This window comes from Caretta caretta, chromosome 4 (assembly GCF_965140235.1).
Source record: "Caretta caretta isolate rCarCar2 chromosome 4, rCarCar1.hap1, whole genome shotgun sequence".
NCBI classification, from domain to species: Eukaryota; Metazoa; Chordata; order Testudines; family Cheloniidae; genus Caretta; species Caretta caretta.
Genome location: NC_134209.1, coordinates 37,771,342 through 37,798,115, shown reverse-complemented (window position 1 = coordinate 37,798,115; position 26,774 = coordinate 37,771,342). Strand labels below are relative to the sequence as shown.

Below are 26,774 nucleotides of genomic sequence, written 5' to 3'. Positions count from 1 at the left end.
CTCCATCACTGCTGTGTCCTGTCTTTTTGAAGGGAAGCCAAGTAACTAAAAGAGCAGGTGCTCAAGGGCATGGAGTGAAAGGGGGACTTGGAAGACATGCACACTTTCTTTAGCTTAGGAAAATTTCATCATAAAGCATTAGTATTAGGATCAGTCAAAAATTTAGATTATATCTAATGGCTTGTCACTAATATGTTAAAGGACTATTTGACCTGTTAAATATATTTATTGGAGCACTTATGCTAAATGTGTGAGTGTACATATCTCGCAACTTACCTTCAGTGAGAGAGAGAATGGGGGGAGACTAGCTTTGTGTCCTTATGCAAATGCAGTAAGTTACAGATGGTATTGGGGAAAAAAACTTAGAAAATGTTGTTGATGTCTTTGTAAACCAACACACTTCCCTCTCTAATATATTTGCTCAATAACCTACCACAAGCAGTTTTAGAGGAAAGTTAAGCATGCTGTTGAAAGGACACATTAGCATTGTTGCCATCATTTGTTCAGTAAGGACTCTCATACTCAGATTGGGCTTGTTCTACTGTTCTTCAAACTGACTTTGTATCATTTACTTTAAAGAACAAAGATAAGCAATGAAACAAGGTATCAATCAATCAAGAGATTTCAGTTGTTTTCCCTACATCCTTAACTTGCCCTGTTGTCCTTTTAGTTCGTGGTTCTCAAACTTTTTCCTGGTATGTACTGCATCTTAACAGTAGTGAGCTGCCTGGATCAACTGTCCCATTCAAGACACCTGTCCTCCTCCCATTCACTGTAGAATAATGCTCCTGGAGCAACACTAGCAATTGCTAACATGGAAAATTAGTATTAATTTAAACTATTTTAAATTACTCCCTTTCTTTTCAATGTGACTTAGTAGGCGCAAACAAGGAGCGAGCGATAGCATCATGTAACCATTCAGTTGTTTTGTTAACCAGGGGGCCGCAGACCAAAGGTTGAGAACCTCTGGCCTAGATCTTTTAGTGAACTGACAGGATTTGACATGTTCCCAATATGACCACACGAGACTTTAGCGCTAAGGTTGCTGCTTAGTTCTTAATGCACTCTTTTTTGCTCTGACAAGTATGAATGGGCACCATGCTATCATAACAGATAGAAATGATTTTTGGTCAGGATAAGAACTTGCAGAAGGGAATTCTAAATATTGTTAGTTATCAGCTTAAATTTCCCTGAAAGGGCGTGGCACAGCACTAGTAAAATTTTCAAAGATTGTCACTCTTCATGAAGGAGCATGTCCCAAGGCATAGCTGAATAATCTTACTGTGGAACTATAAACTGGAGTTGGCCAAAAAGTAGGGATCACGTTTTTTATTTTGTTTTGCAAAACTTAGTGGGTTGGGGTTTGTTTTTTGCATAACCAAAAACAGGTGTGACCTCTTATCCAAACATGCCCAAAAGGGTGGGTTAAGGTAAGATTTCAGTAAATGGTTCCAGTATTAGATAGGCTGCGCTTGCCACCATTTCTGTGATCTTGGGTTTATTTAGTTGGTTTTGTTGGGCATTTTTGTCCACCCTTTCTTTCCCCACATTCCCCTTTCCCCCCACCCCCAGTGTTAAATACATGACACTTCTCAGCTATTGTGAGAGGAATTGATCTAGATAATTGCTTGCTTTCTGCAAAAAGAGTGTGTCATTCTACCTGCAGTCATGCCTTTCCTAGTGAACTAGGACTGAAAATTTAGGGTCAGCTTTTCAAAACCTGGTGCATGACTTGCACCCTGCAAAACATACATGTGCCCATGTACCTCTATAATTACATGAGCAGATGGTGTATCCACACACAATGTGTCTATTTGTGGGCCTGACTCCTGTGCACAAATGTGTGTATACATGCACATACTTGTTAGGGGCAAATCAGCTGCCAAACTTAAATTTGTTGCCTGAGGTTTTTGATCAAGTTGCTATCCTGTCTTACGGTGTCATGTGCTCTACTCTAGAATGTAGAGAAAAAGATTCGTTCTGTGGGTTACAACAGCTAAAGGTGTAATCAAGGTGTAATGTAGTACTGCCCAGTTGCTGTACAATGCATCGTTTCAGAGAGGCTAGAAAGCATAACATCAGTGGATGTTCTCTTCACTTGATGTGCCAAGTTAATAGCAAATTTAGGTTTCCTTAAAGATGAAATGCCTGTGTTAAGAGTCTTGCAGGGTAGATGAAACATCTTATAATTTACAGTTCTCTTAACCTTACTTGTATAGGCATTTTGAATGAAGAGCATATCCAAAAGCTTCCGGGGAAGTCATTCTGTATGTACTTTTCAGTGGTTTTTGATGAAACACTTAGGGACTAAACGAAATTAACACAAGTTTGTTTTTAAAGGGGGAGCCAGCTCTAGGTAGGTTTTTAATTATTGTTGCTAATAGTACATATGGTAATACTTGAAGGGAACAATTGTGCTGTTTCAGAAGCTTTGAAGAGGAAGTTATTCTCTGGCAGTAAGACGTCTCTGATCAACGGGTAACTTGCTGTAGCGAAGGTGGGGCTTCTGTCGGAGTGCTACGGAAGGACTGTGGCTCGTTCCTTGGGAGCTGGAGGACCTTCCTCTGTGTACATCTTTGAAAATTGGGATTGTAAATCTCTCCCCTCTTGTGGACAAATGACCATCTCTCTCCCTTTCTGGAAAAGATTTTTGAACAATAAAGCTCTATACCACACTAAGCTTAGGCTTTGTTTTTCAATGTTTGTTTGGCTTTTACCATGTGTTTCTGGTAGCATTATGAAAGTAGTAGCATGGAGGGTCTCCAACTGGATGACTCTTTGAGAAGATAAAATTGTTGGTCTCTGAGAAATTACAAAATTCCTTCCCTGGTTTCCCTTCTCATCGCTCCCATGTAAAGTCTCCTCCCACAGCTATTATAAACTATGTACTTTCACTCACTATAGAATGATAAAAGAAAAGGAGTACTTGTGGCACCTTAGAGACTAACAAATGATCGTACAGTAGTACTTTTGAACCAGTGTAAAGAGAGTGTACTCCCCCTTTTTTGGGGTCAAACTCACTATATCCAGGGGTGCTAATACAGGTTACTGCTAGCACAGTCTCATGATCACATAAACCACTCAGACTGCCACTTTCTTGTAGAAGGGGTAGTCTCCTTCTTGAGACTGTTGGGGGTTTCTCAGCTTGTGCTGCTTTGTTAACCTTTACTGCACTCCAGATGTAGGACACGTGGAAGATGGTGGTCTGAGGGAGGTGAAGCTGTCTGGGTAGGGGCTGCAAATGTGTCTTAGATAGCTGAGGGAGACTAACTAGGAAAGCATGTTTTATTTAGAGGGCGAGGGGTGGCTAGGGACAACGAGGAAGATGTGCTGGTTGATGGTGAAAGGCAAGGTGGAATCCAAAGACTAGTTGACAGGAAGAGTTTGGCACATGCCTGAAGAACAGCAGGAGGTTTTGACTGTATGGAGAAAGGAAATCAGGAGAATTTACAGAAAGGTCAAACCTCATGGAGGTAGTTGAAGTGATTGTCAGCAGCTGCAAATAAGTATACTTTGTACTGCTTTGTTACTGTGGTGTAGTCTCTGGGGAAAGTGATACATAAATGCTCTGTCTAGAGAGGCTGAATCAGTGGTGGTAATAAAAAGCAGAGATTCTCAGAAATCTAACTCCCAATGAACTTGACATACTGTTGTATTTTTCATACTGCCATTGAATTCTCTTCATCCCAGTGTAGAAATAGACTCTAAACTGTTCAAAATTTTCAAGGATCTTACATACAAAACCTCAAAGTGCAACACGTCTGCTCTATGGCATTGAGTACATTTCTAGCTGTATAGTGTCCTAGAATTTAGAATTTCCATCACCTACCTTGTTCCGTTCCTTTACTTGCTTCTGATGCTTTACTTGAAGGCCTGAATAGAACAGGGAGAGCTTATAAAGCCACAAAAAAAGAAACAGCAGGGATTTTGTGTGAGCTGCAATATGCAGCAATGGCTTAAAGGGTTCTTTGGCACCTGTAAACCTTGGCACTGCTCCCGTTGTATAACTGTGTACCCAAGAATGGAATCGCTTCTAGCTAGCAACATTTTCGATTCAAGCTCTAGCTGACAAGCGTTAATCACAAAACCAAGGTTTTCGCAATTAACATTTTTAAATATAATTCCATTCTTCATTTCTATTCTAAATTCGCTGACTTTTCTGCATGAAAAGTTTCTTGCAAAAACCAGTCTGACTTGGTGAGTTAATTTCTTTAAAGAACAATTGAATAATACAAACAAAACAGCTCCTAGGTCTACAGGCATAGTCAGCAACAGATGTACAGAACATATTACACACTGAAGATTCATAGCCCAGGCTCACCTCTGGTAGTAAAAGGCATATCTCTTCCCCAACACCTCATTTATTTGTTACTGATGACTGTGGGTAACGATGAGAAAAAAAGACTTTCAGGATTTAGAAGCAGAATAATCCTTTGCCCCAGGTAAATGATCTGGATTTGGGGGAGTTTTGAAATAGGAACATGTACATTTTCAAATATCTCTTGCAGAGCTTTATATAGTACCTTGCCAATGCATGAAAAAGTTACAAAACCTATTAAGCTTTTAAAACAAAAAAAACTCTGCTCAATATGAAAACGTGTTTTCTCCATCCTAATTAGCATGGAGTGAGCCAAATTCAAATTGAATGTTTGGGGGCAATGGTGAAATGCCTGACTAATTGTGAGTTCTTTTTGTTCGCTCTCTTAGGCCCCAATCCTGCAAAGGGGCACAAAAGTAACGTCACCTGTGAGCAGTCTGCCTTCAGCGGAGCTACCCCAATGCATAAATTTTAAGCACATGTGTAAGTGTTTACAGGCCTGGGCTTTTGTTTCTAATTGATATCAGAATCCGCCTCTGTGGTAATATTTCAATACTTCTGTTCTTCGCAACATTTCTGCCAGGACTAGAAGTAGAGAAGCACCTGAAATCTGGAGGAAGAGAGAGAAATCGTTCTCTCAAGATTTGCAGCTTAAATTTGCAGACATCAGCGCTTTAGGTAAGTTTCAGAAAATCATTCAAAATTTGAATCCTTCTGCTACAATGAACATGAACTCCTAACTTTTTGAGTTTAACAAATCCCTGATCCTTCCAATATTAAAGCAGACTTTACCTGAACTTGTTCGCTTCTTCTCTTGGTTCTGTCCAAGGGATATGGGAAGGCTTCATTGTATCATGGACATTCAAGTTCTCCACTGCACTTTCTTTTGGTGTATTTTGCCGATAATTCAGCAAGTCCCTGCTAGTCATCTCTGAGCGAATCAAATTTGATACAAACTCTTTCTCTGAAACATCAAAAACCATCAGAAAAAACTTCCTTTGAAAGAAGTTGCTTTAAAAAGAAATTGAGGAAAATGGAAAATTTCATTAAAGGCTATATTAAATCAATTGGATAACTTCTAATAGAAATCTGAATTGTATGTAAATATGCACAGCTTCATTTTTGTATAGTTCATGGCTGCTAGACTGTTTTTATTAACAAACTATAATTGTTGGATTTTTTTCAGTTAAAAAATGCTGGAAAGGGATTTCCAGTTATACAATGACAGTAGTTGCTCTGGTTTCAGAGGAACAGCCGTGTTAGTCTGTATTTGCAAAAAGAAAAGGAGTACTTGTGGCACCTTAGAGACTAACCAATTTATTTGAGCATGAGCTTTCGTGAGCTACAGCTCACTTCATCAGATGTATACCGTGGAAACTGCAGCAGACTTTATATACACACAGAGAATATGAAACAATACCTCCTCCCACCCCACTGTCCTGCTGGTAATAGCTTATCTAAAGTGATCAACAGGTGGGCTATTTCCAGCACAAATCCAGGTTTTCTCACCCTCCACCCCCCCACACAAATTCGCTCTGTGGTTAAGATTGTGAGGTTTCCGCTATATATCCAACTTTAACGCTGTAGGGAGAAGAGGATGGGCAAAGCCTCCAAATTGGTTAGGTTGAATTTTTCTACAAAAACATGAAGTGGGCTGAAATGTTTAGCAGAGTTGAAAAACTATACCACTTGCTATTTTGTTTCTTAAACTCATAGCTTACATAACTCTCTTCCTTCCAATAGCCATTGGACATCTTGCTCATTCAAGCCCCTTTGATAACTGATTTAGGCCTATGCCTAGCTAACAGCCCTAGCCAAGTTCCCTGAGTGGGCACCTCCAGGTGAGAAGCCCCTAAAAGCAGAATTAAATCAATTTATAGCAGGGTTGGCTAAATAAAGAAGTTGGATGGCATTATGATCGTCCACAGGTAGGGTAACTATCCGTGAATAGTAATAACACATGACTGGTCGTCATTGTGCTGGCATAACAGTGTCATTAAGCAGGTGCTGAGGCTAAAGCCAAAGAATGAGTGCTCTGAGCACTTGTGAATCGGTACCGTAGCAGTGTGATATACACACTTTCCCGTTGGTGTGGTTTTTTGCTTTTGAGCAGTGTGTTTCAGGGGCCTTTCCAACTTACGGATCAATTTCTACTGCCATCATTGAGATATGATCCTTCTTAGGAAAGATGTACCTTTCAAAAAGAATAATTCAACCAAGACTGTTGTGGGAAGGGCATGCCGTCAATGATACCCTAGTCATCAAAACTGCTACCCCTAGTCCAACCACACTTAACCAGATTCTGCCCTCATTTTCATCTTTGCAGTCTCGTTAATTCAATTCAGGGGGAACTCCAAAGGTATTCCATGAGTGTAAGGGAAAGCAGAAAATGACCTTGTGATTAACTGGGGAAATGTGTGTTGTTTATATTGTGTGACTCGGTTTCCTTGTTCAATTTTGTATTGCTTCCTTGCTGAATGCATAGAGCTAAATCAAATGAGGCTGTAAACGGGTTGTTGCAGAACTGAACAGGAGAAGTGAAACAATAACACAAATAAGAAGTCTCTCACATACCCATCTTCAAGAAAGTGAAAAAAATAATGACTGGACTACCAGTTAGTGGAGAATTTGCCTGGCTGGCTCAATTCAGGCTAGGATGGTTTAGTCTTCCCAAGGCTAAGTCTCAGATCAAAAGACCCTCACTGGTTTAAAAAAGTGCCCCTGGCAGAATTTTTTCTCGGGGGGGGGGGGGGTTGAGCTGATGGAAGCTGGTCAGGATGTGTCAGTGGAAAAGCTGACAGATGGGAGGACTCACTCAGAGCCAGAGGGAGAAGCAAGCAGGTTAGGGTGTTTCTCCCATGTAAGAGATGTGAAGGAAGCCAGACACTCCTACACTATGGATAGAGTGGCTAAGCTTAAGGAAGGGAAAATGCAGTTAGGTCTTTGTTGTTTTAAGTCTGTTTCTCTAAGCACTGTGTACCTTTTAAGCAAAAGAAATGATGTTCTGTTTTGAAAAAGCTGTGTCTGTCTCATTGCAAATGTGTGCAGTCTTAAGCTCCCAAAGAGAAATCTTTGCCTAGCGTAACCCCAGCTGGACTTGCTGAATTAGTCACAGTTAGAAACCAGGGAGCTGTAACCCGAGTCCTGGTCTGAGAGTGTGTGGATTGTGGAGTTCCACCCACAAGATGTAAAGGCCTGACACCTGTGGGGTTGCATGTGGTGAGACCATAAGAAAGGATAGTAATGCAGTTATCTAGGTAACTGTGATATGTCAATTATTATTTTAACACACACGCACATTTTACCTCTTATACTTGCCCTTGACAGCCACTCTTGGATCTCTGCAAGGGAGTCTGTCTGTAGAATGTCACGGAGTTTTTCCAAGACCTGGAAGAAGGGCAGTACAATTATGACTAAAAAGGGGTGCAGATATGCCAGACAGTTTTATAGTAGGGCAGTCAAACGATTAAAAAAATAATTGCGAGACTTAAAGAAGTCTAAATTAATTGCAGTTTTAATCACACTGTTAAACAATAATAGAATACCAATTTACAAGTCCACTCAGTCCTGCTTTTTTCAGCCAATCAATAAGACAAACAAGTTTATATTTACGGGAGATAATGCTGGCCACTTTTTATTTACGGTATCACCTGAGAGTGAGAACAGGTGTTCATGTGGCACTGTTGTAACCAGCGTTGCATGGTATTTACATGCCTGATATGCTAAACATTCATATGCCCCTTCATGGCTCGACTTCTGGGGGCTAAAGTTTTACCCTGTTTTGTTTTTCAATGCAATTATGTTTAAAAAAAAATCTACGTTTGTAAGTTACACTTTCGCAGTAAAGAGATGGCACTACAGTACTTGTATGAGGTGAACTGAAAAATACAATTTTTTCTTTTTTTACAGTGCAAATATTTATAATCAAAATAATATAAAGTGAGCACTACACACTTTGTATTCTGTGTTGTAATTAGAAAAGGAGGACTTGTGGCACCTTAGAGACTAACCAATTTATTTGAGCATAAGCTTTCGTGAGCTACAGCTCACTTCTTCCGATGAAGTGAGCTGAAGCTCACGAAAGCTTATGCTCAAATAAATTGGTTAGTCTCTAAGGTGCCACAAGTCCTCCTTTTCTTTTTGTGAATACAGACTAACACGGCTGTTACTCTGAAACCTGTGTTGTAATTGAAATCAATACATTTGAAAATGTAGAAAAGCATCCCAAAATATTTACAATAAATTTAAATTGGTATTCTCTTGTTTAACACTGCGATTAATCACAACTATTTTTAATCTAGTTAATTTGTCTTGCATTATCGCTTGCGTTAACTGCAGTTAGTTGACAGCCCTACTTTATAGCATTAAACTGTTTACAATTTTTGCCTGTTTCGGTCCAGTTGTGAAATTGTGCAAAATTTTAGTTGTGCAAACTGCTCAGAATGAAATTGCACAGTTTTGTGCAGCCCGAGTAGACAGACATTCATACTGTGCAATGAGGAGAGCACCGTCTATACAGCACTGCAGGGGAACTGGAGCTTTGGGGAGTATGCCATGTACATGGCATTGCAGAGAGCACTGATTGCAGATCAGGTAACTACTACTCTGCTCTATCCACTTCTGACATTTCCAATGGGAATACTGTATGAGGCTTCCAGTCTGGCCGGGGCAGCTCCCTAGGAACTCCCAAAATAACCTCTGAATACAAATTAACAGGTCAGCTAGATACAGGCAGCAAGAATTGAAACCTCCAGGCGCCCCCTTCTGGGAAATGGAAACATAACACAAAAGGAAAAGGAGGACTTGTGGCACCTTGGAGACGAACAAATTTATTAGAGCATAAGCTTTTGTGAGCAGTGAGCTGTAGCTCACGAAAGCTTGTGCTCAAATAAATTTTAGTCCCTTAGGTGCCACAAATACTCCTTTTCTTTTTGCAGATACTGACTAATACGGCTTCTACTCAGAAACATAACACAAAAGGTTACCACTTACTACTTATATCTTACTTTTATTTCCTGATCCAGATAGTTTGGAACATAGTTTATATTCTCTCTGACTTCTGGCTTGTAATGCATAAAACGGGCTGGAGAAGAGGGACGGGTAAGAGAAGAAGGATGGATCTCATGGCCAACTGCAGTCAGAGGACGACCTGGTTGTTTTTTCAAAGGATCTTCCTAAGTAGAAAGTAAGGTATGCAAGGATTCAGCAGATACCAGTTACACAATTAAAGTCTAAATGAAGACGTACCCAATCTTGGGTTCCTAGAAGCCAATGATTATTTTACCATTGGCTTCAATGGGAGCAGAAACCATCGCTAAAACTGTTAGAGATTCCATGCAACAGGACCACAAAAAAGGAGAAATACTTAATAATTTAGTCTCCAATCACTGGTCACAATAGGTGCAGTGCCCCAATATGTCCAGATGTTGGTGCCATAGACCCAGATCCACAAAGGGACTTTGTTGAGTTAGTTGAGGCAGCCAAGCAGGGATTTTGTGGATCACAGTGGTGCCCAAGATTGGGGCTTAGGTGCCTAAAACTGTGGTTTAGACACCTAAAGAGCTCTGTGGGTATAGGTCATAATCCTTAAATCTGGATTTTTCTTATTCAAAAAGAAAATCTCTGTGGATGTGAGTCATTGTAGGCAAAGTTTTGCCTTCAAGTACCTGTTATGGGAGAGTTATAAAATCCGGAAAAAGCAGGGATTTGAAAAAACACTTTAAGCGAACTGGTGAGAGGAGATCAGGACTCCTGGGTTCTGTTCCCAGCTCTGACCCTATATAGTGTTGGGTGAGTCACTTAACTTCTCTGTATCTCAGTTTACCAATCGGTAAAAAAAATGGATGTACTATTGCACTTAACAGGATGTTGTGTTTGTAAAATGCTTTGGGGATCTTAGAAGAAAGGTGCTCTAAGTGCAAAGTATAAAAAAAATTGAATTGTTAACTGTAGCAGATTATTGAGCACGGCTATAAAAAAACCCTGACCTCTTGTATATAATGCAGCACATGCTCAGACTCTTAATTAGTTTAAATTATTGACATAAAAATGCTGAAGAATGAAAAGTTAGACATTATATATATCTATAAATGAAAAGTTAGACATTAGAAGTTGTATATTAGAGATGAAACCACATCATTTAAAAGCTCCCTCCTCTACTTGCTTGATGTTTGTGATCCCTTATTTTGGGTCCTTGTCATATTTTAAAGGCCACAGTCTGTGTTGTACAGTTGCTCTCCCTGGCAGTTTGAGAGCTATGAGTGGATGTACAGAACCTAGGTGCTGAGGGCACAGAGCTGCTATGAATAACTGCAAATCTTTCTTTACCTTTCTCAGTAAAGCAAGGGAGTCTCTTGTCCTTTTAGAGAACTCAGCCATTTCTTCTCTCCCAGGCTCTGGAAATTAATACAGAAATGTGTTTTCAGTTAGTTTATGTTGAAATCAAGACAATAAAATTCAATTTTAACAGTCTGTGGGGTTAGCAAAATCATGGCTACTCACGTGAACTTGGTCGTGATGGACCTTTCCCAATGTGTGGATAAGCCTGGAGTCTTAGTGTAATGCTGCTAGAAGATGGCATGCCCACGCCTTGCCCAGTTAGCCCATGTTGCTGATCATATTCTTGCTGTGGGATTAGGATTTTGCTGGCAGCCTGGTGTGGTCTTGAAAGACTCCCTGCATCTCTCACAACGCAGACAGGTGCATTATTTAACCCTGGAGGAGAGGCGAACACAGATGCAAACTTTATCCCCATAAACAATCTTCTGCAGACCATCTCAGGGTTAGGGCCTCTGCTGGGTGGGTGGAGGCTGCAGCTACCAAAACTCATTGATTTTTGTGTGGAGTGAATTTAGTGCCTGTGAAAAGGAGAAGGTATACAGTACCAGAATATGTGCTACACTGAAAGGAGAGTGCCAGCATCTCCATGACTCTTATACTAATCCAATAGGCCTTAATCATGACTCTGGATCCTCTGCTTGGCCCCTCACAACCTGCTCTGGCAGAGACCAAGAATGCTGCAGAAGGTGTGTGCACAGCCCTTGTGGGGAGTGGACACCTCGTGTCCTTTGAGAAATGACTCTTCTAACTGATGCTTGAAAAGAGATGCTTTGATAAGTTCTGCATCCAGCCCTTTCTAGGTGGAGAAAGGAGGTATTTATATTTATATTGCTTGATAATGCTGGCAGGACTGGCAGGTTCTGTGCAAGTTTTCTCTGCATCTCTAATAGTTCTGTGTGTTGCTCTGGGCTTCTTCTCTTAGCAGGCCACTCTTGGAGCTTGTCTGCATGGGCAAGTTAGTGCACAGTAAGCTAGGGAGTGAATTTAAAGCACACTGAGTGCTCTTGGGTGGCTTATCTTAATGTACTCCTAAATCATTAAGCTACTGTGAATGAAGGTGAGAAATAAGTGTGTCCACACCGTGAGCTAGTGCAGAGGGGCTAGTGTGCACTAGGTATTCCGCACTAGTTACTGCAGACTTTTCCCCTCATATAGACAAGCCCTTATAACCCACTGAGATTTGCTCTGGATTCCCTTATGTTTTTAAGTTGGTATGAAACCAAAACCCCAAGTGTAGCCCTTCGAGGCCAAGCCTGGGTAAACGGAAACCACCTGTTGTCCCCCAAAACAGACAAACTTAAATCAGTAGGTTTTCCACAGTTCTGCAGTTCTGTGACCCTTCAAACCAAGTCTCTGCTTATGTAGCTAAAGAAGCCACTGCTAGCACAGCTGGCAGAGGGAACTAACGTTTAAACATTTGGATAATAGATATCATCTATTCCAGTAGAGGGCAGAGGAACACAGTCAACTGGTAATCAAGTGATGATGATGATGTCCTAACTGCTTTCCTTTCTTTCCCCTCAGGACAACTGTCCGATAGAGCAATTCAAATTTACTTTACAGGGATTAATAGATAGCAAATGTTAATAGACAGCTAAGTATTAACCATGGGCCTGCCTGCAGGCCTCCTCTCCTTGGATGAGGGATGCGACAGTTACAGTGTTGGGCTTTCTAATTAATGGGTCTATTTTTTATCTTTCAGATGCCATTGGGCACATCTGTTTTTCTTCTATAAACTTATTTCAATAACTTGTGTGTCCCGCTTATCTCTGTGCAGATTCAGAGAGTTCAGGGCCAGAAGGGCCATTCGATCATCTAGTCTGGCCTCCTGTATATCACAGGCCATTACATTTCACCTGGTTACCCCTGCAGTGAACTCAGTAACTTGTGTTTGGCTAAATCATGTCTTCTAGAAAGGGATCCCTCTTGAGCTGAAGATAGCAGAAGATGAAGGCGCTGCCACTTCCCTTGGGAGGTGTGTTCCAATGGTTAATCACTGTCACTCTTCAAAAAAATTGTGCCTCATTTGTTGTTTGAATTTGTCTGGCTTCAGCCTCCAGTCACTGGGTCTTGTTGTATCTTTCTCAGCTAGATTAAAGAGCTCTTTCGTGCCTGGTATTTTCTCCCTATGAAGGTACTTACGCCCTGGAATCTAATCACCTCGCAGTCTGTTTTTTGATAAACAAAAGAGACGGAGCTCTTTAAGCCTCGCCCTGTGTGTCCCTAATGCAGCTGATCTCCCAATCTTTTAAACACATGCACACTTCAAAGTTGACTTCACTGGGACTATGCGTGTAATTAAAGTTGAGCAAGTCTGTAATTATTTGCAAGATCAGGGCCTTATAGATTTTAGGGCTTCAGAGCAGTTTTCATTTTAATTCCATGTGTTAAACTTACAACATTCCAAAATGTGTGTCTTTTGGGCTGAAATTTTCCATGATTGTTCCCTGCCAGAATGTGACTGTCAAGTAAAGGTAGGAGCAAGTCCCTTCAGCTAGGTTTTTAATTATCAAAGAATGAAAAATATTTTTCCATAGTAAAAAATAAATTAAAAAAGTAAGCACACTTTTTATCAAGGTTATAGCAAAAACAATGGGTTTATTTTGTGGAGAACTGGGAAACTTCTCATATATTTTCTTATGAAAAATGTGTGCCTGTTTCCATTCCCACCACTTCAGGCTTTGTATGGTTACCTTCCCAGATGTGAATGGATTGATTTTTTTTTTTTTTTTTTTGAAACCAGACAATCAAAGACAAAACAAGACTGTGGGGAAATCATCTAGCATGAATGAACTATCAGGAATTAAAATCACTGAGGTTAATTTATTGCAAATCTCTCGACCAGTGGTTCTCAAACTTTTTTTCATGGACCACTTGAAAATTGCTGAGGGTCTCGGCGGACCACTTAATGCTCTTTCCAAATGTTTTTTGTACTGTTAGCTAATTATTGTAAACCACTTTGTACAAAAGCACTACATAAAAAAACCTTAATAATTAACATTTTTTTGTTCTACAAATAAAAGCACACAACTCATATTTTAATATCAGTACTCTTACCTTTCTAATGTGTTGGGTGTGCCCTTTCTCCCCCACCTCAACAGCTCCTGAGCTGGGGCTGGGAAGGAGGCCCAGGGGGGTGATCTCTTCCTCTCTCCCCCGCCACAGCAGCCCCCGAGCTGGAGCTGGGAAGAAGGGCCATCTCTGCCTGGCAGCCGCAGCCCTGGAGCTGTGGAAAGTCACCTCTTTTTCTGGCCACCTCAGCCCTGCACGTCCCAAATTCCTCCCACTCCCTCTTCTCACCCCACTGCCCCCTCCCACCTATCCCCTATTCCCCCCAAGGCCACCACCTCACCTTACATGTGCCTCTTCTGCAGGTCCACGCACCTAATTAGTGGAGCCACACCTGTGCGACTCCACTAATTGGGTGGGTGGCCCTTCATTGTTTTGTGTGCGGCCACCCAGGCACGCACCTTAGAGGGAACTATCCGCAGATCACCTGAATGGCGCTCACGAACCACTGGTGATCCACGGATCAGAGTTTGAGAACCTCTGCTCTAGACAGATAAACATGTCTGGAGAAGTAACACACCCTGGGGGGAATTGCATCTACTGATTTGACCAGGCTCAAGCGGCCCAGCAAACAAAGAACAGAGAATTGTATAAAATCCAGCCTGATACAGAGGCGGGTTCACTCTCACTTGATGCAAGAACTAATAGGACACTGTGACCTAGAAGGACAAACCCCACCAGTGGGTTTAAAGGACTTTGAGACCTATCAGGGTTCTGTGTGGTTGATAGGTGTTACTTGGTAGTGAGCATGTAAGCTGTTTATTGTTTTATGGCATGTTTTCTGTGTCATTCTTTTGTTCTGAATACACACTTTCCTTTCTGAAGACTGGCTGGCCCCTGGTTAACCCTGTCATTGCCCTGGAGTGAGAACAGAATGGCTGTTGCTGAACTAAACTCAAACGCATTAAAGTGATCACAGTGAATTGCAGGAGGAATTGGCGCATGCACTGTACATTCACCTCAATCCGTCAGGTGCTGACAATGCACAAGAGAAGAACAGGACAGGTTTCATTTGTCTAGACACTGGATGCCTGTGCTGCTGGCAACACCATGGCACTTTTCAATAACGGAGACATCTATGAAAAAATTGCACAGGGGAAAGGAGTATGACAGGGGTCAGCAGCAGTGCCATGCGAAAGCAAAGGAACCATGGCAGGCACCACAAAGACACTCAGAAATACCGATTTTTAAAAAAAATAAACCTCCGAATATATTTAAAATACAATTTGCAGTATGTGTGCATGATATATGGGGGGAAATCCTCCTCCTGGTGTGAATTTTAAGAATGCTGTTGTGACTGAGGTGGGAGTGCCCTGTAATAAGTATGGATCTATGAAAAGTTGATACCTGTGTCTTGAGTGCTTGGGAATGGGCTGAGCGCCATCTTTTAAATTTAAAAGTTAAAGGAAAAAGCTATGCAGATGCTTACCCGAAGTCCCTTCCCCTTCATCAGGCTTGTCTGAACTCCACTGGCGGGATTGGCTAGATTGTGTTGGAGTCTCAAATAGGTCATGGCTGGAACCCCGCACCGAATCTCCCTCTTCCTTCCCGTTCATGGCGGGTGGTCTGTCTTGAGCTCCGCTGAGGTATCCAGAGTGGTCTGCAGGGTGCTGATGGGGCTTCTGTTAAGTAAGGCATGCCACTCATAAAAGTGGCAGGTCTGCAGCTCCGCACCAGATCAATTGTTGCTCTCCCTGGCCTTGTGGTATGCCTGCCACAGTTCCTTGGTTTTCAAGGGGCACTACTACTGATCCCTGTCATACCCCTTTCCCTGAATCCCCAGGGCAATTTTTTCATAGATGTCCACGTCTCTGTGACTGGTCCATAGGTGTGCTTTCACAGCCTCTCCTCCCCACAGGCCCAGGAGATCCAATATCTCCTATCTATTCCAGGCAGGAGTGTGTCTCATGCCTGGAGCCAGCATAGTCATTGGGCAGCGGCGCACACCGGAGAGCTGCTAGGTGCGCTCACCCAGGTAGGTAACCAGGAAAAGATGTCCCAAAAATACACAGGGGGGCTAACAGGAGGGTTGTGGTTTCTGGGCTTCATGTCCCCTGGGCAGTGGAGTTTACAACTGTGACCAGAGTGGTCACTGTCGCAGGGCGTTGTGAGGCAGCTGTTGGAGGACTGTTAGGGTCGATTCAGGTAAAGAAGTGTCTATGTTTGCACTGTGTTGACCTCAGTGCGTTGACCGTGGTTCCATGCCGTCTGGGGAGGTGGTTTTACTTTGCCGTAATGGTGCACTTAGGTTGGCCAGAGACAAATTTGTGTGGACGCTCTGATGATGGCAGACCAGCCCATGCCAAAGCTCGTAGGTTTCAGCTGAACACTGACAAATACATTGCTCAAGCCAATTTGGCTCATCTGTGTTAACATAGGTATTAGAGGTATAAAATGTGATGTGTTGGACTTTATGGAATGCTTGTAAGTTGCTGCCTGCTCTAATCTCACTTATAATATCTGTATCCCATGTTATAAAGTAAAGTTTTAAGTGTTTGCTCTGTAACTGTAAATCACCAGTCAGGAGAAATGCATTACCAAGTGTGAAATACTAGTTTGCCACAGAAGATGTTATCTCCTGCCCAATGAAAGAAGGCCCATCAACACCAGACAAATCACTGTGGAACATTAGAGGACCAAAGACTTTGTTGTTTGCTTCTCTCCCTGAAACCTCCCATGAAGAGGAAAAGTGCAACTGAATTCCTCCCAACTGCTCAACTTGAAGCAGAAAGGGGGAAGGAATAAAAAGTGCTAACAAGGAGAAACTGTATCTTTCATGCTGCTTGGACTCTGAGGAACAAGAATGACAAAGCATAAGCAAAAGATCCCCAGTGCTGGGCGTGGGTTAGCACTGAAGGACATCTAGAGCTTGCCTATTATAGTAGCTTCTATTACCTTTTGAAACTTAAGACTGGAACTCTTTTATGTGTATATGTGTTTACCTGCTTTAACCTTGTAAATAACTCTCTTATTTCCTTTTCCTTGTTAATAAATCTTTATATAGTTCACTATAGGATTGGCTACAAGCGTTGTCTTTGGTGTGAGATCTAAGGTACAATTGACCAGGGGTAAGTGACTGATCCTTTGGGACTGGGAGTAACCTAAATATTGCTGTGATCTTTCACCAAGGTATGCTCACCTGGGTGTCAAACTAGATTGGAATACCCCGGGGGACTGTCTGTGACTCCATGTTAAGGCTGTTATAATGCCTGAGGAGTCCACACTTGATAAGTGGTTGGTGAAATCTGAGTAAGGAGCTCACAACCAGTTTGGGGTTTGTGCCCTGTTCCCTGACAGTCTGCCCTGTGGTTGATACTCATACCTTGAGCCAGGACCACTGGACAGACGCATGCACAAATCGGTCGACACAAGGTGACTTTTGTCACCCTAACTTTGTAGTGTAGACCAGGCCAAAGGAAATTGGGTTCCTTTTATTCTTTCAAAAGCCTCTATTCCAGATACAAGAAATAGTGTTACCTATTATGTATCTTTCAAAACCAGTTTGAGCTGCTTCACCCTTCAGTCCTCACTGCAAAAGGTACGTAAGCCAAGTGCTCCATAATTACTCCCGCCAGTCCTACATCCACTAATCTTAATGCTTCTCTAATAACCAATTTGAGACTGGTTTTTGTTCCCCTTAGTGACTCTCAATATACCTTGGCAATAGGTACCTGGCCATGTGTGAGCATTCCCACCACTCCCCGCATACCACCAACACAGATATTTATACAGAAATTACACAAAAGTGGGAAGTTTGATACGGAATTCTAAACTGAATATCCAGATAGCTCCATCAGTCACAGTCAGCCTTTCCCAGGACCCTGCATCATGACCATTACTATATTTCTGGAGGAGGGGGATTGAATAGGGATTCTCTCCAGAGCCCAGCAAATGGTAAGGACTGTAAACAAAACCCCCAGAAACAGCTGCCCTTGAACTTTAAGGAAGTTTTGTATCTGGACACAAGTTTCAGGGCCATTTTGTTCATTTGCTAAGTGACATGGAGACCTTCCTTTCTCAGGGCCTTTAGGGGCTTCCCTCCTTGTATCTGCTGATTCAGGAAAGAAAGGAGTAGGAATGATGATCACACCCAGGGCTCATGTGTGGCAGTGTGTAGCGCACTATATCTAGACCATTGAGCTGGCATTACACACTACACTGAAACATATGGCTGCTATTGGGGAAGGGTGAGAGTTATTTAAGTGATGGCGGGAAGCTATGACATGTTGGTAGTTATATAAGGGGATTTTTTCTCAATATGCTGTGCAGGGCTGTGCCAAATACAAGGTGGGAGGAGATGTGCTTCCTAAGGCTACGTCTACACTACCCCCCGGATTGACACGCTGGGGATCGATGCACCAAGGTTGATTCAGTTGGTCCAGTGAAGACCCGCCAAATCAACTGCAGATCGCTCCCCAGTCAACCCCAGTACTCTACCCCGAATGAGAAGACTAAGGTAAGTTGACGAGAGAGTGTCTCCCATTGACCCAGCGTAGTGTGGACCCTGTAGTAAGTTGACCGAAACTATGTCGACTCCAGCTACGTTATTCATGTAGCTGGAGTTGTGTAGCTTAGGTCAACTTACCGCGATAGTGTGGACAAAGCCTAAGCCGGATTTCTCAGAGCCTACGGTTCCACGGTAATCATGTTACATCCAGACTATTGCTGGCGGGGCCTCTCAGCTGCCCTTTACTGTTGCCTGCTCATTTACATTTGAGTTGTGCTTGGTAACTGGTTTTAAAAAAAATGAAGTAGTTTGTAAAGTTTTCTTCTTCAGCGAGAATAGTAAAACAGACGAGGAAGGTGAAATAGGTCCAGATTCTGCTGTCAATTACAGTGTTGTAAATTTGCCTTGTACAGAACACAATGGAATGAACTTCAGATTTACACATGTATAATTGAGAGCAAAAATTGGCCTTAGTCTGCATATTCAGGCATAGTTACAGGAGATGCCTTTTAATTTTTGTTCTCTGAATGGAGCTGTAGCATCAAATGTTCAAAGTCAGAGCAGGTCTTCACTGCACGGTGAGGGTATGTCTATGCTGCAAACAAAAGCCATAGCAGCAGAGCCTGGGTCAACTGATGGGCTCTCAAGGCTTGTGCTACGGGGCTCAAAATAGCAGTATAGATGTTGTGGTGTTACTCTGGCTTTAAGGGAATGAACAGAATCTTCAGGGTGTGGCAGCTGACAGCTGGAGAAGGCAGTCTGGCAAATTCTCTCTGCTTTTTCCAGATTTAGATCTGACTCCTCTAACGGTCTCTTTCTTACACTGATAACGTGTAACGTTTATACCCATCACAATATGATCTCCTATCATTGACTGCGACAAAGCCAAAGGAGACCTTTTCAAAGATTTATAGAAAGCTGTTTAGAAAATTCTGTTATATATACAAATACATTTGTGCTAAGGAAGTGAGATGTGGTGTTACTGTGGCTTTAAGAGAATGGCTAGAATTTCCAAGGTGTGGGAGCTGACAGCTGAAGGAGGTTGTGGGTTTTAGGTTAGAGGTTAGGCTGACCTAAGCTAAGATGCTCTGTGTATATGTTAACTATGTATCCAATAAAGACTGTTGTTAAATTGCTAGCTATGAATTATTAGCGGATTACTTGAATATAAAACAACACAGTCCTTTCTGCTCCGGCTGGAGCCCACGCTCTGAAATCTGGTGAGGAGGGAGGGTCTCAAAGTCCAGGGACCAGCCTAACCGGAATATCTACTCTGTTGTTTTTAGCCCCTTTGTGCAAGCCTCAGTCAGATGACCCAGGCTATGAGACTCACTGCCGTTTTGGGGTGTGTGTGTGTTTTTTTGTTGTTGCAGTGTAGACACTCCCTGACTGGCACCCAGGTTAGCCCAGTCTGGGTTTGAGCATCCCCCTTGCTAAGCCATACTTGAGTTACTGCATCCTCACTGGTGCTGCACCCCCACTGCCACTAGGACTTCTGGGGCAAATCCCATGGTTCTTTGTACTGAGATGCTCTAGGATTGTTTCCCAGTCAGTTGTGAGAGAACTTGTCTGTCTTGCTGGCGGGGGCACGGGGGGGGGGGGGGGGAGTGTGAGAAGGCACTGGAGGACTAACAGTACTCAAGTGATTTATCCTGTGTGTTCACTGCAAAACTGGTGGGTTTCATCCTCAGTTAAAGTGGATCCTGGGCTCTAATCTGTACCTCCCCAGATGGGTAAACTAACCCTGGCTTAAAGCACCTAAGAGTCTGGGTAAAAGGTTTTTCTGTGTGGACAATAGAGGGGTTTGGGCTAAAACCCAGGTAAGAGCCAGGGTTAACTAAACAGTGAAGACTTAGCCATTTCCATCCATTCGGGTATCTGGAGGAAGGAATCCCAGGATTTTGAACGTCTTGAACATGACAAGGTAGGGTAGATTGCATTCTGCCTCCCAAAAGGGCCCGGGTCTTCATTACTGCATAGTAGGAGAGCTCAATGCCTTTCTACCTGTGCTATGGAACATGCAGTGGAACATTCCTCTCCAGCAGGTGCTAGTGGGGCCTGGGTGGTTTTGCCCTATTAACATAAGGCAATTTCATTAATAGGGACAAGGGGAGACAGGCACCTAATTGTCATTTGTGCCTTTGAAAATCTCTCCCTTAAGTTAACCTTTACTGTTTAAAGTGGGTAACTTTCTAAATGGAAAGCAGGTGCCCTAGAATGTCAGTTGTGGCTTAGCAGTTGAGTACACTGTTAATTGATGACAGACTCTCACTCTAAACAAGGCTATCTTTGAAGAAGGGATTATGTAAAAATGACACCTTTTTACTCCACAAGTGTGTGTTCAAAAATGGAGCTGGTCAGAAAAGCAGGTGGGGGAGCATTGCAACATTTAAAAAAAATAATTTCCTTTGTGCTGAAATTTTCTGACCAGCTCTAATTCAAAGTCGGACCACGCCATCCTCTTGACTGTAGGGATTTTAAAAAACAAAAGAAAAGCTGACTCATGTTAGTTGTATTGTCTCTCGAGTACTATAGAAGAATGAGTTAGGTTCCAATATGGTTCATGAATCATCATCCACAGATTCGTTAATTAAGTTCCAATTGCAGGGCCAAATTCTAAATGCCAGACCCGCAAACCGAGTCTGAGACATTTTTAGATTATCTGACTTTCAGTCTTTCAGTATCTCCTTATTTCTCCATCTCCTTTCCTCTCATTCTGGTACCTAGAGTTACACTTTGGGTACGTTTTTTTCTTGTGAAACTGGAAACAAACGTGAAGGATTTTTCATGTTTGCTGCTGAGTAATTTTTTTTTTTTTTTTAAAGAAAGACCTAAAACACACACACTTCTTTTCAGGAGAATCAGGCCGGATGTGGTTATGCGTCTCTAGGAAGATGTTTTACCTTGAATATGGCAGACTGCCCTGGGATGTGGGATGTGTCTGGAGAGAAAATAAGTTCCAGTTGCTCTTCCAAAAGGAGTATCGCTCAGGCTTCCCTGTGTTACTGCTCTGTAGTTGAACTGAGGCTGAGGCTGTTGTTTGAAATTGATATTCATGATGTAACTTTGCTATTCTCCCCACAGCGATTCTTGGGCTACTGGGTTCTGACAGTGTCTCATCAGCAGCGGCCAAATGCTGGAAGTACAGAATAACAATAGTCATGGGCATGAAGGGAGCAGAACACTTGAATCGTTACTGGTTTTTCTTGTGACTGTTTTACATTTTGTTACTGTCTCTTCAATATTCCTTCTGGGGCAGCCTTAAGCAGGCACAGGCTCAGTTGGAGACTGTCTAAGGCTCCACTTCTAGGGGATGGCATAATAGTCTTGGAACCACTTTGGTCAATTACCACTAGCCAGCACTGAACTGCTCTTCTACACATGCAAAGTCTCTGCCCACATGGTCCACCATTCATTGCTGCACACATCTTTGCAGAAACAGGGACACTTCTTTATAGGAGGAAATGACAGAGAGGGGAGACTGGATTTGCTGTTGAGTTGTGTGTGGGAAGAAGAGGGCAGGCAGTAATGGGTGAGGAATGCCACCTTTCCTTAGGATTTTGATATATTTATTAATAGTAGATGGTATTGTGATTGGATGGTAAACTACCATTCTACAGTTTGCTGTTGCCGAAAACTCAGATAGTATAGCAGATATATTTACGACTCACTACCTCGCTTTAGATATCTTTATGACTCACTACCTTCAGCTTGTTTCTTCCCCCTCCCCTCCTTATAATAATACTTTCACACTGTCTGTCTCTCTCAGCCCTGAATTTATCACCTTGGATACGATATATTTGGGACCTCCAGCTCTAATGCAGCATCTTAAGAATATTTGAGTTGTTTTACGCCATCTCCATATTTACATCACAAAAACCTTTCTCATTTATACCTCTTTCAATATGTATCAAAAATAATTGTTTTTCCCTGTGTGTGTGTTGCCAGAGGAGTAAAACATGGGAGTTTTTCTGTTCAGCCGTACTTGCTCGGCTGACCTTAAATCATTTTTCTTTTGTAGAGTTCCAAGTCATTTTGCATGACATTGAAAATTCATTAGAAAAGATGAAAGCTGTTGTGCCCTTTCAGAAGTCATATGTAACCGTCTTACCACCTGCTTTCAGATTTGGGGTTTCTCTGGAACCAACATGACTATTCAATCCTTTTCCTTTATTACTAGCATTTCTGTTACAGGGTTAATCATATGACGGTGGACAATCAATAAGCCATACACCCATTGTGGGTATTCTGAATATCACATCATGTCTGTATTTCAATATCCAGATAATATCCATAGGATGTGCTGGTGGTTGTAACTTTCCATCTCCTCAATTCTGATTTAAGAGAGAACTCTAGTTCAGGGGACTCTAATCATTAGTAAATCAAATTCAATCTCTTTCCAGGAAAAGAAGGAAATGAAATGAAGGCATCATCAGAAAACTCCTGTTTGTAAACACTACATGCTGCCAGTTGTGGGTATAACAGGGTGCTCTGCCCTTTTAAGGGCTAGGGAGACTAGAGCCAGCCAGGCCTGTTCTGAGGCAGAGCCCCTTTAAGAACAGGCCTTTGGGCTTGGTAGAGGGGGGTTTTTATACACAGCTGGGGTAGGTTGTCTGATTGCCTGATGAGCACCTGATTCCTACCAAGGCTGACAGAGCACAGTTGAAGAGGGGAGCTGGAGGAAGCAGGCTGATTGCTTATGGCGGACTGGGTATGAGCTGCCAGGGGCAGGGAGGGTTTAGCAAGGAAACTCCTGGGTCAGGGGAGTTGTTTAGCTGTTGGATGTATGTGGAATGGTTTTGTTTGGGGGGAAGGGTGTTACTGGAGATTCTTGGTGTTATCAGTAAGTGGTGCCCTGAAGAAAGTTCCTGCAGATCCTGGGGGTGTCACTGGTTCTTTCCTGGGCAGTGGAGGCCAGGCAGCATTTTACAGTGGGTTTTGCCAGTCAAACCTGTTCTCTGGTAAACTGCACAAAAATACTTTCCTAATTAGAATTTAGCATGATCTGGCAGCTGTGCCAATTAGTCAGCAGCTAACTGAGTAAATAAAACAAAAAGCACTGCTGACATCTATGGATTATGAACTGTTGGTTAGTTTATAGCTAATCCAGATTAGTACAGTAGAAAGGTGGTTTTTGTTGGGTTCCCTGAAAGATACTTACAATGATGACATTTCAATTAAACTGCCTCAAGGAAGAGTTAACATTTTTACTTAAACACACTAATGTGTGGGTTATTTACCTTTGGGTCTCCTCTATGCACAGGAATCCTATTGCTTTCAACAATTCTTTGTTTACTGTAGCACCCACAGGGTGGTAAGTATTTTCTAGATGTATGAGAAGACACAGTCCCCACCACAAAATGCTCACAAACTAAGCACAGAGATGGATAAGTAGGCAGGAGAACAACAACATTGGCCATGGATTTACCTACAAACCCCACCCCCTATGAATTTCCCCATCACCCCCCATCCCGGTAGTCAACTAAACTAGTTTTTTAACTGTGTTGCCAATTTAGTCAGCTGGAATTTTGAATTGAAATTGGAACATTACTACATGCTTTAAAAGCATATATAGTATATGATAAAATACTGGTACCTGAAAAAGCATAATAGGTGTGGAAAGTGTGAGCAAAGACTTGCTTCATCACACAGCTGTTATTTTTTATGACATTTGTTTCGGTGATGTTGGCCAACCTAATAATTTCAAATTATGATTTGTAAGCAAGATCTGAATGAGCTGTCCCCTGGCAGCTGGGAGGATAGGGGGGCAGGCGAAGGCTTTAGGGCCAGACTGTATTTTCATAAACATGCCTACTCTGCCTAGGTATCCAGCGAACAGAGCTGTGTTGCCAATTTGGTTGGATGTATTCCTGGAGGTTTCATCACATGACATAATTTTAAATTAAAGCTTGATCTTTCATTCTTGGAGACTCCAGGACAATCCTAAGTGTTGCCCAAATGATCTGTTTTGGCTGGTGTTGGGTTACAAAACACTTGAGTATTTATTTTGGGGGTAATGAAATGTTATCCTTATTGTATGAGTAAAGGGCATCAGAATTGTACTTCGCCTGTCCTGATTGAGGGGGTCACCCTCAGTGCTTTATTTGCACCAGGGCTTGTCAGGGATGAGTCCCAGCACATCTAGGCTTAGCAGTTCATAGCCCCGGGACTTCTGGGCTTGCCACAAAAACTTGCTAGAGCCCTGGCACCTCTTTCATTACAAATTAAGCACTGGTCACCTCAGCTGCACTGCAGTTGCTGAGCAGAGGGTTTGGATGCCAGATCCCAGTGGAGAGAGACAGGGTGCAGGGAAAACATAGTGGGTGGTCAGCACCCACCAGCGGCCCTGCGGATCAGCTCCTCCCCCAACCCCCCATCGCGATCAGCTGTTCAACATGCAGGTGGTGCTGGGGGGCAGGGAGAGGCGCGAGGGCGGGGTGCACTTGGGGGAGGGAGAGGAACAGGGCAGGAAGAGATGGGGTGGGGGTGGGGCCTTGGGGGAAGGGGCGGGGTGGGGGTCGAGCACCCCCCGGCAAATGACAAAGTTGGTGCCTATGTACACAACCATCCATTTTCCAGAGAAATTATTACAGAAGATTAAACTGAATAAACTTCACCTCAGTTCACTTGCGCAGTGATCTGATCGGTGCCCAGTGGGTATAAATAGCCGTTTCTGTGACCAAGAGTCAGATTCCAATTTCATACGCTTCCTGTGCAATGTTGGTGATGCTGGCCTCTTTCAAGCATCCACAAGAGCAAGGGTTTTTCAATATTTAATTCATTAAAACTCTGCTGTGTCATAAATATAAAGGGAAGGGTAAACCCCTTTAAAATCCCTCCTGGCCAGAGGAAATCTCCTCTCACCTGTAAAGGGTTAAGAAGCTAAAGGTAACCTCGCTGGCACCTGACCAAAATGACCAAAGAGGAGACAAGATACTTTCAAAAGCTGGGAGGAGGGAGAGAAACAAAGGGTCTGTATGTCTGTCTTATGCTGGTTTCTGCCGGGGATAGACCAGGAATGGAGTCTTAGAACTTTTAGTAAGTAATCTAGCTAGGTATGCGTTAGATTTTGATTTCTTTAAATGGCTGAGAAAAGAATTGTGCTGAATAGAATAACTATTTCTGTCTGTGTATCTTTTTTGTAACTTAAGGTTTTGCCTAGAGGGGTTCTCTATGTTTTTGAATCTAATTACCCTGTAAGATATCTACCATCCTGATTTTACAGGGGGGATTTCTTTATTTCTATTTACTTTTATTTTTATTAAAAGTCTTCTTGTAAGAAAACTGAATGCTTTTTCATTGTTCTCAGATCCAAGGGTTTGGGTCTGTGGTCACCTATGCAAATTGGTGAAGCTTTTTATCCAACATTTCCCAGGAAAGGGGGGGTGCAAGTGTTGGGAGGATTGTTCATTGCCCTTAAGATCCAAGGGTCTGGGTCTGTAGTCACCTAGGCAAATTGGTGAGGCTTTTTACCAAACCTTGTCCAGGAAGTGGGGTGCAAGCTTTTGGGAAGTATTTTGGGGGGAAAGACGCGTCCAAACAGCTCTTCCCCAGTAACCAGTATTAGTTTGGTGATGGTAGCGGCCAATCCAAGGACGACAGGTGGAATATTTTGTACCTTGGGGAAGTTTTGACCTAAGCTGGTAAAGATAAGCTTAGGAGGTTTTTCATGCAAGTCCCCACATCTGTACCCTAGAGTTCAGAGTGGGGGAGGAACCTTGACATGCTGTAACTGTCTAAACACTCTGCCTCTTTCATCGAGTCAAAAGATTGAACAAGACAGACGCTTGCCTCGCTTACGTAACGGTCTAGGATGCATTGCCTGTCTTGACAGTCCATTGATTAAAATGGAACTTCCATAAGGAGAAAGTTGCATGGCAAATAGCAACATTAAATCCAAGGGAATTTAATGTTTTGTTTGTTTGTTTTTTTAAACAGCTATGCAGGGCATGCTCAGGGCAGAAGGTTACTTATTGCTTTATGTTTGTCTTAATGGGTGCCTGAGCCAACTCTCATGGACTTAAAGGGGAGTTAGACTGGGCCCTAAGTTGCATGCTAGCCAATTTCATTTCAGTAGGTCTCCCTGTTAAACTGCACCATCGTTAAATTGATTACTGTGATTTGATTGCAAGAAAAAGCCTCCAAACCCATGATGTGTTGTATTGCATCAAAACAAAATCTTCTATCTTTTTTGCGATCTACCTTAACCAAATATTGTGCAGGGACAGCTATAAGATGACTGAAAATGTATTGTATAGAACATTAAAATAGTGTTACAAACCAACTGTTAAGTAGTTACACAGCACTAAGTTTTATGAAGCTTCCGATTTGCTCTGAAGACTCTTGTTCTCCTTTGCTTGCCTATACAAAGCCATTATACCAGTATACGTCCCTGTGTGGACACACTCTTATTCTGGAATGAGTATGATGGGTCAAGAGCTACTGCCTGGATGGCAGATTGTTTGGGAACAGGGAGAGTATGGAACTAATGTGACAATTTGATGTGGGGAGGGGAAAATACATGTACTTGATTGATTTTGTGTGTGTGTGTGTGTGTGGGAGGAGAGAATATTTTCCAGGGAGATTTCACACGTATTATCA

At 42.5% G+C, this 26,774-nt stretch overlaps 1 protein-coding gene across 1 annotated transcript; it reads right to left on the bottom strand.

Moving 5' to 3' along the window:
- Nucleotides 1–2,347: 2,347 nt before the first annotated feature.
- C4H4orf17 (chromosome 4 C4orf17 homolog) lies at nt 2,348–21,661 on the bottom strand. Its single transcript, XM_048846621.2, has 8 exons — nt 21,077–21,661; nt 10,820–11,032; nt 10,646–10,713; nt 9,325–9,492; nt 7,624–7,705; nt 5,111–5,282; nt 3,830–3,873; nt 2,348–2,637 (listed from the first exon to the last, which is right to left on the bottom strand). Exons 1-8 carry the CDS (start codon nt 21,228–21,230, stop codon nt 2,444–2,446), a joined length of 1,095 nt encoding a protein of 364 aa, XP_048702578.1. The 5' UTR covers nt 21,231–21,661; the 3' UTR covers nt 2,348–2,443.
- Nucleotides 21,662–26,774: the final 5,113 nt, after the last annotated feature.